This window comes from Barbus barbus (genome assembly GCF_936440315.1).
Source record: "Barbus barbus genome assembly, chromosome: 45".
Taxonomy (NCBI): Eukaryota; Metazoa; Chordata; class Actinopteri; order Cypriniformes; family Cyprinidae; genus Barbus; species Barbus barbus.
Window position 1 is genome coordinate 23,480,812 of NC_136723.1, and position 12,294 is coordinate 23,493,105.

General features: G+C 40.4%; 3 protein-coding genes across 8 annotated transcripts in view; all 3 read right to left on the reverse strand.

Annotated features, from left to right (window-relative positions):
• Window positions 1-1,797: 1,797 nt before the first annotated feature.
• On the reverse strand, window positions 1,798-4,130 carry LOC306864041 (polyubiquitin-C). Its single transcript, XM_079407731.1, has 2 exons — window positions 3,965-4,130; window positions 1,798-3,278 (listed from the first exon to the last, which is right to left on the reverse strand). Exon 2 carries the CDS (start codon window positions 3,269-3,271, stop codon window positions 1,898-1,900), a length of 1,374 nt encoding a protein of 457 aa, XP_079263857.1. The 5' UTR covers window positions 3,272-3,278; window positions 3,965-4,130; the 3' UTR covers window positions 1,798-1,897.
• A 236-nt stretch (window positions 4,131-4,366) lies between these two features.
• LOC306864042 (protein-tyrosine sulfotransferase 2-like) lies at window positions 4,367-9,489 on the reverse strand. 5 transcript variants are annotated; one of them, XM_079407733.1, is made up of 6 exons: window positions 9,350-9,480; window positions 8,516-9,266; window positions 7,061-7,378; window positions 6,133-6,331; window positions 5,973-6,021; window positions 4,367-4,949 (listed from the first exon to the last, which is right to left on the reverse strand). In XM_079407733.1, exons 2-6 carry the CDS (start codon window positions 9,010-9,012, stop codon window positions 4,906-4,908), a joined length of 1,107 nt encoding a protein of 368 aa, XP_079263859.1. In that variant the 5' UTR covers window positions 9,013-9,266; window positions 9,350-9,480; the 3' UTR covers window positions 4,367-4,905. The 5 variants fall into 5 exon arrangements, with proteins under 5 accessions (XP_079263859.1, XP_079263861.1, XP_079263862.1 ...); XM_079407735.1 differs by lacking the exon at window positions 5,973-6,021 and having other exon boundaries at window positions 4,369-4,949; window positions 9,350-9,489; XM_079407736.1 differs by lacking the exon at window positions 5,973-6,021 and having other exon boundaries at window positions 4,369-4,949; window positions 7,061-7,318; window positions 9,350-9,444.
• A 1,954-nt stretch (window positions 9,490-11,443) lies between these two features.
• LOC306863922 (seizure 6-like protein) overlaps window positions 11,444-12,294 on the reverse strand; it is a 54,430-nt gene continuing 53,579 nt past the window's right edge. For both annotated transcript variants that reach the window (XM_079407520.1, XM_079407521.1), the window contains exon 17: window positions 11,444-12,119. In XM_079407520.1, coding sequence (XP_079263646.1) covers window positions 12,090-12,119 — 30 coding nt within the window. In that variant the 3' untranslated portion in view covers window positions 11,444-12,089. The remainder of the gene's footprint in view (window positions 12,120-12,294) is intronic.

A 12,294-nucleotide genomic window follows, 5' to 3' on the forward strand; every position in this document is an offset into this window, starting at 1 on the left:
ATATATTTAAAGAGGGAAAACAAAACATGCCCTGATTATATGGACCACCCTTTACTCTTTTAAGATCTTAATTATGCTTTTAAAACATTAAAGTTCCACCTAAAGCATTAGCCAGTGAATGCCTTTCAGTAGTTTTGTTAAAGCAACAATATGACGTCCAAATCTGGCTGACTAATAAAACCAATCAGACTTCACAAAGGAGTTTCATCTATCAGTTGCTTATATGGCATTATATTCTTTTGGAGCGGCAGAGCAAATCTTACATCAATGAATCCTTCCTCCAGTATAGACAAGAAGCCAAAACCTTCACCCTGTTTGACATTTTATACAAAATGCCCATCAGGGTAAAGACAAAGCGACATCAAAAGAGGCTATTCATGTGATTTTTGATTCTAAATTCATGACTAATCCAGACTGGAAACCTAGTGAAGGAAACAAGCAAATCTGCTCAAACTTTTTTGGGCCTTTAAGGGCATGACAAATATGAAAAGCCACAAATTATGAATGATATTTGCTGGAGCATAAAAATGTATGAAAGACGGTCTTCCATTCTGAAAACACATGACACCGTGACGCAGCGGAAATTATTTGGAAACGATTTAATTCCAGTCGCACTATGATATTAGGCAGCCCCATTTAAATGTTTTAATTAAAAGGTCTATTAATCTCAGCACAGCAGGTTAAAACCAGATGAATCTCACATTTTAAACATCACAAAGAGTATTCAAAGAGCCTCAATTCTTCAGTAACTACACTGAACTCTTGTATAGGCCAACATCAACAGCTTTATATAGACGTGGGGATTTGAGCTCTTGGCTTGTTAATTATTTTGTGCATCGATGTTTTTAGAAGACCAGATAAGTATTTTCGTTGGACTGATTCTTTGCTGTGCTTTTGTTAACAGAAACGACAATGCAGTAGTCAAGAGACGTTGTATGTGATTGTCTGAGCAGCAGAAATCAGTGCTGACAGTCGACTTAACACAGAGGTTGATTTATATCTTTGAGCAACACACAACTTATGGTTGCTCAAGATGCAGCATTTACTGACTCAAGGGTCAGACAGAAGACGTTTACAAGAGAGCCACCCCAAAAATCAGAGCATTTAAAGCAGGCGAGTCAAACTCAGCTCCTGAAGGGCCACAGCCATTCAGAGTTTAGTTCCAGCCCTGCTCCAACACACAAACCATGTAGTTTTCAAATAAGCCTAAATGCCTTGATTAGCTGGATCAGGTGTGTAGGGTTACATCTAAACTCTGCAGGGCTGTGGCCCTCCAGGAAGTGAGTTTGACACCCCTGCTTTGAAGGGTTCACAACAGCTGCAACCTTTCACGATCCTGTGGTGACATCTAGTGGCTTGTTTAATAACCGCAATGACAGACAGGCTGTATGACAGCACTATACTAGAAACAGTTTTCCTGTTCTAAATGGGACTATAAAGTATTTTAATTCTACATTTAAATTTTACTGCTTTTGCAATTGTTTGCAAAGTTTACTATCAAATGACTAAGTGGTTTCTAGACTATAAGAACGGCATTACTTCCAGACGATTCACTTCATTTTAAAGTCGAACATTCACTCAACCACTTATTGAAATGCAACTACTAAACTTGAGAAATATTCAACTTCAAAGGTTACAATTTAAACTAGACCTCAAAAACCATTAAATGACTTTACCTATAAACCAATATTGAAGGTAAAGGCCCCTCAATGTAAACAGTTTAACTAAGTTTCAAAAATACATGATAAAGTGAGCATTTTGTGAATGATTTCAGAGATGAGGCAGGAAACGAGAGAATCGGGAATGCCAGAACTTTATTCAATGATTAAGAGGAACAAAGTAAATTTGAATTGGTCTGATAACTTTCAAGACTTATATATTAAACATAATGAGCAGATTAATTGCCCCCACGAAGACGCAGGACGAGATGGAGGGTGGACTCCTTCTGGATGTTGTAGTCAGACAGCGTGCGTCCATCTTCCAGCTGCTTACCAGCAAAGATCAGACGCTGCTGGTCAGGAGGAATGCCTTCCTTATCTTGGATCTTGGCCTTGACGTTCTCAATGGTGTCACTGGGCTCAACCTCGAGGGTGATGGTCTTGCCAGTCAGTGTCTTGACGAAGATCTGCATGCCTCCCCTGAGGCGGAGCACCAGATGGAGAGTGGACTCCTTCTGGATGTTGTAGTCGGACAGGGTGCGTCCATCTTCCAGCTGCTTACCGGCAAAGATCAGACGCTGCTGGTCAGGAGGAATGCCTTCCTTGTCTTGGATTTTAGCTTTCACGTTCTCAATGGTGTCGCTGGGCTCAACCTCAAGGGTGATGGTCTTGCCAGTCAGTGTCTTCACAAAGATCTGCATTCCACCTCTCAGACGGAGCACCAGGTGGAGGGTGGACTCCTTCTGGATGTTGTAGTCGGACAGGGTGCGTCCATCTTCCAGCTGCTTACCGGCGAAGATCAGACGCTGCTGGTCAGGAGGAATGCCTTCCTTGTCCTGGATCTTGGCCTTGACGTTCTCAATGGTGTCGCTGGGCTCAACTTCCAAAGTGATGGTCTTGCCAGTCAGCGTCTTGACGAAGATCTGCATACCACCTCTTAGACGCAGGACAAGATGGAGGGTGGACTCTTTCTGGATGTTGTAGTCGGACAGCGTGCGTCCATCTTCCAGCTGCTTACCAGCAAAGATCAGACGCTGCTGGTCAGGAGGAATGCCTTCCTTATCTTGGATCTTGGCCTTGACGTTCTCAATGGTGTCGCTGGGCTCAACCTCGAGGGTGATGGTCTTGCCAGTCAGTGTCTTCACAAAGATCTGCATTCCACCTCTCAGACGGAGCACCAGATGGAGGGTGGACTCCTTCTGGATGTTGTAGTCGGACAGGGTGCGTCCATCTTCCAGCTGCTTACCGGCGAAGATCAGACGCTGCTGGTCAGGAGGAATGCCTTCCTTGTCCTGGATCTTGGCCTTGACGTTCTCAATGGTGTCGCTGGGCTCAACTTCCAAAGTGATGGTCTTGCCAGTCAGCGTCTTGACAAAGATCTGCATGCCTCCCCTGAGGCGGAGCACTAGGTGGAGGGTGGACTCCTTCTGGATGTTGTAGTCGGACAGGGTGCGTCCATCTTCCAGCTGCTTACCAGCAAAGATCAGACGCTGCTGGTCAGGAGGAATGCCTTCCTTATCTTGGATTTTAGCTTTCACGTTCTCAATGGTGTCGCTGGGCTCAACCTCGAGGGTGATGGTCTTGCCAGTCAGCGTCTTGACGAAGATCTGCATCTTTACGCTACAAAACAAAGATATCCAAATTGATTAAATTTCATTGTACGTGCTCCATTGTTGAAAACCTAAAACAACGAGCACAGGTTAATTTAGTATTGTTAGACAAGCCTGAGAAATTTCTAGAAATGTCCTCATCAAAAGAAAGCTAAACAAAACAAGGTATAACAGCAAACGCCATCACTAATGCTGACACAGCTGTGAGGCAGGGCGTAACAAATGGGCGATTGAAAACAAAATGGCGACGTTTCACCTCAGAAAATGGCCAGAAACAATAACAACGGAACAAAATGTCGATGACCACAGAGACATGACAATTAATGAGTTATATTTCGAGCAGGTAAGCGTTTAATAACGTATCGGCTCCTGACAGACGTCGTTGAAAGAAAATGCGCAGATGAATTGTGACGTTTCGCGGTATAATTCGCCGCTAAAATTACCGAACGAACACAAAACATACAGAAAACACACCGATGTATAGTATTTTAATATTCATCCACATTAAGCAACAAAAACGGACGAATTTAGTACATAGAAACGACCAGGCCGGCTAGCATTAAAAGCTAAAGAGTTAGCCTATTCAACGATACACGTTTATATAATTCCACAAACGCTTCAATTCAAATATAATTGTGTTATTTTTAAGTAGCGATATAACTGGCGTCGTTTGTGTATCTTTTACTTCATACTTACAAACAAATGTTCTTTTCTGGGCAGGTGCGGAATACGTGAGTCTCTTTCCTCTCGTCACAGAAGCGAATCTAACGGCTCAAAACAAAAGCTCCGGCTATTTATACCGAACGCGCTGTATCCTTCCGCCGCTACGCCCAACGCACTATTTAAACAACTGCAGACATTCAAGTTGAAAACTTGGTTTTGTGGGAAGCGCCAGCGTATGTGTTATGTTTAAGATATACAAAGGCGCATTTTATAAATTAGTTTTGTGGACGTAAAACAGATATTTATGTTTATTTTATGTGTTCGTGGGGGTTTGGGGACAGGCGGAGTGATATGATGCACCGCACAGGGTTGGCACTGATCAAATGTTTCGAGATAAAAACAAACACACCACAAGGATTAAAAATAACACATCGGCTGAATTTGTATGAATATATTTATTGAAAGAATTCACTTAAGAAAAAGACCGAGTGAAAACAGGGCATTTTGGTATAGGAAAAGACGAATGGCTGAATTTAATATCTAGGTCAATAAAATGCACGCAGGCACATAGCAACAGCCTTCAGTGCAACACTTCTCATTTCCCAAAACAAGACATAAAAACTGCAATGTTCAGGAAGTCCAGTGTAATTGATTTATGCAAACTTTGTTTGATAAACAATACTCTTCTGAGAGCATCAGGAAGTAAAAATGTCCAGTGTTTATGTCCGTCATGAGGCTTGTTTCTTTGACATCAATCTATTGCATTACAACATATTGGTACATAATATGATTTAGTTGCCTAATTATTATCATAGATTCTGGCGATGTCAAAATCAGACCCCATGTAACCACAGCTATTGCATAAAAGCGATGCTCCTTATTTCCTCTCAGGTTTCTCTGTATCTTGTGAAAGGCCTTCACGGGGGGCACAAGATGGTGAATTATCCAAGGCTGAACACGAGCACATACTGCAATCAATGCACGACTCTCTTCAGTTTCTGCCTGACTTTGGAGATACCTGTCAAACAATTCATGTTTTCAAATTCAATATAGTTTATTGAAAACAATGTGTAAAGACATAGTCTTAAACAGTGTTCATAGAAAGTATTGGGACATATAATGTCATTTAATTAGATAGCAAAACACCAAATCAAGTGGCATCTGGAAATAAATACATTTCTTAAACCAACTTGTGCCATTTTTGCAATGCCATTTCATATTAACGTGTTTTACAACCAGAAATCACTCAAAGTTGTATTAAATCTTTTGCTGTATCATCTCAAACATCTATTTGTAAACTGATTGGCTTGAAATATGTGCTTCTGCTGTCTTTCTTTGAAATAAATGAAGTATGTTTAACCATGTAAAGCCTATACTTTATGCTTTACAGGGTTAAACATCATTTATTTGAAAGAAAGACAGCAGAAGCACACACGTTTATGTGGTTTATGAGGACACAAATTTGTATAATGACATGGGTATGACAGAGGTATTACAATATGAAGGTGGTTTATGAGGACACTGCCTATGTCCCTGTAATTCAAAAGGCTTAAAAAACATACTAAATGGTGTTTTTTTGAAAATCTAAAAATGCAGAAAGTCTCCTGTGAGGGCTAAGTTTAGGTGTAGGGTTGGTGTAGGGCAATAGCACACACAGTTTGTTCAGTATAACAACCATTACGCCTATGGAGAGTGTGTGTGTGTGTGTGTGTGTGCGTATACATTTGACATTTTTAATGGCACAGTTTACTGAATCTTTAGAGAAATTTAATATTTAAAGAAAATATGCATATTCACTTTTTGTAGAGTATCATATTTGATACATCAGGCTTTTCTGGCTCATATAGTATGATATAGAATATCATGGACACTTGTTTTATTCAGTGGCTCAAACTGAGCAAAAGTTTGGTGCAGTTGGGGGAGGTTTCTAGAAAAGGCCTTTTACTTGTTAAACAAATATAAACTTTTGATGACAGAAAGCATGTAGTAGATCATTTACAACCAGTTTTGTTTATGATACAACTTAAAAGCAAGCACTCACGTGCCCATCTTTTAAGGTTCTTGGGAGTTTTAAAATCTCCTCTTAGTACCTAAAGACAGACAAATGGAAATTATGACTGAATAACTAGCATCTCTGATCCTTGAGCTGCACTGAATGAAATTAAATCATATTGTATGTCATATTCTGTGTTCAAATATACCCTTTTAGTATTGTTGATGACTTCCGGATCTGGTTGACCATAATCTGGTGGACTGGCGTTGGGGTTGTAGCCCAGCCTGCGCAGCATTGGCGCGATGCTCTCCATGTCCTGCTGGACATCTGTTGGGATGTGGCCTACCCAGCGTGTGAGGGCTTCCAGGTTAACTGGTTTCATCACTTGATCTGTGGAGCGTTCGGTTCTTAAAAACAAAGTGAAAAGCAAGGATTATCAGGAATCGATAGAAGGTCTGCAACCCAAAATATTAAAGGGACAGTTCACCCAAAAATGAAAATGCTGTCATCATTTAATCACTCTCAAGTTGTCCCAAACCTGTATGAATTCATTTCAGCTGTTGAACACAAAAGAAGATCTTCTGAAGAATGTTGGTAAACAAACAGTTCATGGTACCCATTGACTTCCATAGCATGGAAGAAAATACTATGGAAGTCAATGGGTACCGTCAACTGCTTGGCTACCAACATTCTTCAAAATATAATTGTGAAGTGAAGTGACATTCAGCCAAGTATGGTGACCCATACTTGGAATTCGTGCTCTGCATTTAACCCATCCAACATGCACACACACAGCAGTGAACACACACACACCGTGAACACACACCCGGAGCAGTGGGCAGCCATTTATGCTGCGGCGCCCGGGGAGCAGTTGGGGGTTCGGTGCCTTGCTCAAGGGCACCTCAGTCGTGGTATTGAGGGTGGAGAGAGCGCTGGACATTAACTCCCCCCACCTTACAATCCCTGCCGGCCGGGGACTCGAACCCGCAACCTTTGGATTACAAGTCCAACTCTCTAACCATTATGCCACGACTTCCCCTTAATTGTTTATGTTCGACAGAAGAAAGAAACTCATACAGAGGGTGTGTAAACAATGACAGAATTGAACTATCCCTTTAAATCTAATTTCGCCCTACCGAGACAGTGATACCCCTCCTGGCTGCCCGATGGCCTCCTCATGATGAAGCACTCCTTCATGCCACGGAGTGTTCAGAAAGTGCAGCACACGGTGCATGGTGGCTCGCGGCTGCAGCACCAGGTCCTCATAGCGGACGGTCATACAGCGACTCCGGCCGACCACCTTACACTGGGAGAGCATGACTTCGATTGCATTGCTCCATTTAGTCAGACAGTCCCTGAAGCTGGACAGGTTGAAGCCAGCGATAGTCACTCGTCTGGAGATCATAGAGTGCACAGACGCCCGGCCGTCTCTGAGCATTAACAGGAATTTAGAGCTGGAGGGACAGATGATGATGGCATGAGGAGCGAGACAGAATGACTCAAATGTCATGGAAGAAACTAGTAATCAAAAGGATTTGGATTTGGCATTGCTTTATGCAGCACAAAACAATGCCTCTGTTTTAGCCATTTTCCCAGTTGAAAAACAAATGCACTAGTAAATCTATGTGAAAACGATTGAAAAATACATTAGAAAGTGTTAATATTATTACAATTTAAGATACCTTTTTTGTATTGTAATATATTTTAACATCTAGTTTATTCCTGTGATGCAAAGCTCAATTTTCAGCATCAGTCTTCAGTCTTTAGTGTCACATGATCCTTTAGAAATCCTAAACTTTTGAACAGTAGTGTGTGTGTGTGAATATATATATATATGTGTGTGTGTGTGTGTGTGTGTGTGATCCTGGACCACAAAACCAGTCATAAACGTCATAAAAAAAAAAAAAAAAGATTTATACATCATCTGAAAGCTGAATAAATAAAAGGGTTATATATGGACAATAATATGGACAATATTTGTCTGAGATGCAACTGTCTGAAAATCTGGAATCTGAGGGTGCAAAAAAATCTAAATATTGAGAAAATCGCCTTTAAAGTTGTCCAAATTAAGTCCTTAGCCATGCATATTACTAATGAAAAATTACGTTTTGATATTTTTACGGTTGGAAATTTACAAAATATCTTCATGGAACATGATCTTTAGTTAATATCCTAATGATTTTTTGAATAAAAGAAAAATCAATAATTTTAACCCATATAATGTATTGTTGGCTATTGCTACAAATATACCCCAGCGACTTAAGACTGCTTTTGTGCTCCAGGTCACATATATTTATCATTATTTACTCTGTGCTAACACGTGCATTTTAAAAAATATAATTAAATATAATTAAAATAATAACAATTTAAAAAATAATTAAAAAAATCAAATTAAAGTAAAATAAAATAAAAACTAAAACAAATAAAATAATAAACAAAAAAGATCAATTTTAGATTGTATAAACAACAAATTTTTTACATTTTTTAAAGAAAGCATGTTGGCTCCAGTGATGGCAAGTGTAAACATATGTTTCATAATACTACAAATGTCTTTGTGCAAAGCTTTTAAAATAAAATAAAATAAATCTTACTTGGGGAAAATGTGTGACAGATAAACAGCACTCTTCAGTGTAAAAGGGTCTTTATTGCACAGCATTGGTGCAGGTTCCCCATGCCGTGCGATGACCTCCAGCAGGAACGCTGTGGTCGCGGCATCCAGCATCTCTTGACTGACTCCCTCGTCCTCCAGCGCCCAGCGCTCCTCCGTCTGCCTCCCCCAGCCCTGCCGCAGAGACAGTATCCTGGGGATCACCCGCGTCTCCTCCCCGCAGCGGATGTCAGGGTGGGCGTCTAGCATGGCACGCATCAAGGTGGTCCCTGATCGTGGAACGCCACCCACAAACACAATTGGCGTGTTCTGGTTGTACCGGTATTGTGTCTGGTTCCAGTTTCGAACCAGTATAGACGACACCATATGAGATCTGGGAACCTTTCCAGGGCATGTTAGCACTTGATATAGACTAGTAAGCATACAAGCTCCGAAGAGCGTTAGCAGGAGTACAACTGCCCGTTTTACTGACAGCCGCATCACACTAAGACGGAAAAAAGATTAAATTTAAACACAGAAGTGACTGCACTTCCTCTGTTGGCTACTTCTGCAAATGTTTTGTTGATAACTGCAAGACAACTGGTTACAGGAACCATGAGTGCCTTACAAAGCTCTTTTGAGTCATCAGATATTATCTTTGAATTACACACATTCTTTTTTGCACATTAAAAAAGTGAAAGTAATTGATGCCACATGCATGACATGCTCAGGAAATACAGGCTGCAGGTATAGAGCTGAAAAAAAAAACATTGCACTGATAAAGTGATATGAAACGAGTTACATTAAACACAACTCATTAAGGAAACGATTAACTGACCTTCACGCCACAAACGATGAACATTGCATGATCTCCAGGCTCAGTGCTCTGCGGTGGAGTCAAATGGGCAGAATGCACGAAGAGGAAGTGAATGTAGTTCAACATTCAGACTATCAGTTCAGATCGTTCCTGACAGCAACAACCAGTGGCTTTTTCTTTTCCTGTCTCTCAGCCTCAAATGTGTTCAGTTTGTGCTGAACGATTCTTTGGTAACACATGTATAAAAATGTGCAGATTTGATAGTAATGCAGCTATTTGACACAGTGTCATTTTCACAAGAGATAAATCAAACAAAGGAAATGGGTGGACTGAGGAATGAGATAACATGAGAAACTTTCACTGTAGTAATGTGACTCTTGCATGCAAGTATGAGGCCAGGTGTTTCCACTCCATAAGACTGTTACAGTTGGGCAAAAAAGTATTTAGTCAGCCACCAATTGTGCAAGTTCTCCCACTTAAAAAGATGAGAGAGGCCTGTAATTTTGGGGGGACAGAATCCAGGAAGTCACATTGTAGGATTTTTAAAGAATTTATTTGCAAATTATGGTGGAAAATAAGTATTTGGTCAATAACAAAAGTTCATCTCAATACTTTGTTATATACCCTTTGTTGGCAATGACAGAGGTCAAACGTTTTCTGTAAGTCTTCACAAGGTTTTCACACACTGTTGCTGGTATTTTGGCCCATTCCTCCATGCAGATCTCCTCTAGAGCAGTGATGTTTTGGGGCTGTCGCTGGACAACACGGACTTTCAACTCCCTCCAAAGATTTTCTATGGGGTTGAGATCTGGAGACTGGCTAGGCCACTCCAGGACCTTGAAATGCTTCTTACGAAGTCACTCCTTCGTTGCCCGGGCGGTGTGTTTGGGATCATTGTCATGCTGAAAGACCCAGCCACGTTTCATCTTCAATGCCCTTGCTGATGGAAGGAGGTTTTCACTCAAAATCTCACGATACATGGCCCCCATTCATTCTTTCCTTTACACGGATCAGTCGTCCTGGTCCCTTTGCAGAAAAACAGCCCCAAAGCATGATGTTTCCACCCCCATGCTTCACAGTAGGTATGGTGTTCTTTGGATGCAACTCAGCATTGAGTTTTTACCAAAAAGTTCTATTTTGGTTTCATCTGACCATATGACATTCTCCCAATCCTCTTCTGGATCATCCAAATGCTCTCTAGCAAACTTCAGACGGGCCGGACATGTACTGGCTTAAGCAGGGGGACACGTCTGGCACTGCAGGATTTGAGTCCCTGGCGGCGTAGTGTGTTACTGATGGTAGCCTTTGTTACTTTGGTCCCAGCTCTCTGCAGGTCATTCAGACTATTGAGAGTAATCACAGATAAAAAAATTAAATGCTAACTTTTTATCTCACAATCCACACTTTTTTTTTTTTTTTTGCAATTCTTATAATAAGGGTCAGAATTCTGACTTTTTGAGTTTGCAGCACAAAAAAAAAAAAAAAGAAATTAAAAAGGTTTATATATCACAATTCAGACTTTTCAGAAGTGCGAGTTTATATCTTAATTTAAAACTCCCAATTATGAGCAACTATTAATTTGCAGTTGGGAGCTTAATTTAACTCAGAATTCAGACAAATCTAAATTGTGAGATATAAACTCAGGATTGTGGGGGGAAAAAGTCTGAATCATCAGACATACATTTAGAATTGTGAGGAAAAAAGTCAGTATTGCAAGCAAAAAAATAAAAAATCTGAATTGTGACAAACTCAATTGTGAGATTGATAGTTTTTTTTATCCCGTGTGGAAACCCATAGCAAAAGTCTCCATATTAAAGAATTTTGTAAATTTTCTTTCCGATGGGCAGATTTTGCCACAGATTTATCAGTGAAGCATAAATGTTCTATTAATAAATAAATAAAATGAAAGAATAAAAAACTAACAATAAATACAGAAAAGAATAAATGAAGGGGGAAAAGTAATACAAAAGTAAATTCAGGAGTGAATTTAATTTAAAAAAGTATTGTATTTGTTTTATCAATTCATTTATTTTCTTTTATTTGAAATTTTAAATAGGTTTGGGGCTCCGAGTCTGTCAGATCTCTTTTTAAAATAAACCAGGACACATCAGTGTTAGAAAAGATTTAAATGAATTTATTTTTCACATTTCTTTAGAGAAATCAGTTACTTTTTTTTTTCTTGATCTCCAAAATGAAGTATTCATCAATCAGCAGAGAACATTTCACATATACTTCAAAATAAATACATCATCTGCTCTCTGCTGCAGTAGGACGTCACTTGCAGGGGAAAAAATACTACTTTAAAACCTGCACTACAAACTGCTCTAAGTACAAAGACTTAAAAATGACAGCAGGCAGGACGGGCCACAGACAGACACAGGACGGCGCCACCACCACCCCTTTATATCGGAGCAAAGGGCTTACTCCAGGGTTAAACTGTCTTGTAAGTCACAGTATTGAGGCGAAAGAACACTGTGCAAGCTCTTCACTTGTTATTTTCCATTTGCTCATAATGTCACACACCGGTGTTTGTGAATGGCAGAATGAGAACCTCTGGATATGAGCGCATATGTAAAACCACAGTAACGTCTACTGGCTGAACGATCTCTGCACTGGTACTTCCTGTTTCACAGCCCCGTTTCCCTTCATGCCCCTCTCTGTCCCTGGAGGTTGGGGAGGTGGGGAGAGTGGAGGTGACAGGATCTATTTACATCACTTCCTGTAAGCGCTGGAGCAGTACGGGACGTGTCTGTAGGCCTCTTCATATGGACACCTCATATTCTCTCGTATCCTGTACAATAACACAAGAAAATTACATGAATGTTAGCATGACGGAGGATCTTCCAATGAGTGATCATGAAAAAACAAATGCTGTTGCAGCATCACTAGAGCATCCTGGGTGATTTCCAGGCCCTTGTTATGCAGTTTAGGATGGTTACTAGTTTGTTGCTAGGGTGTTTTGAGTG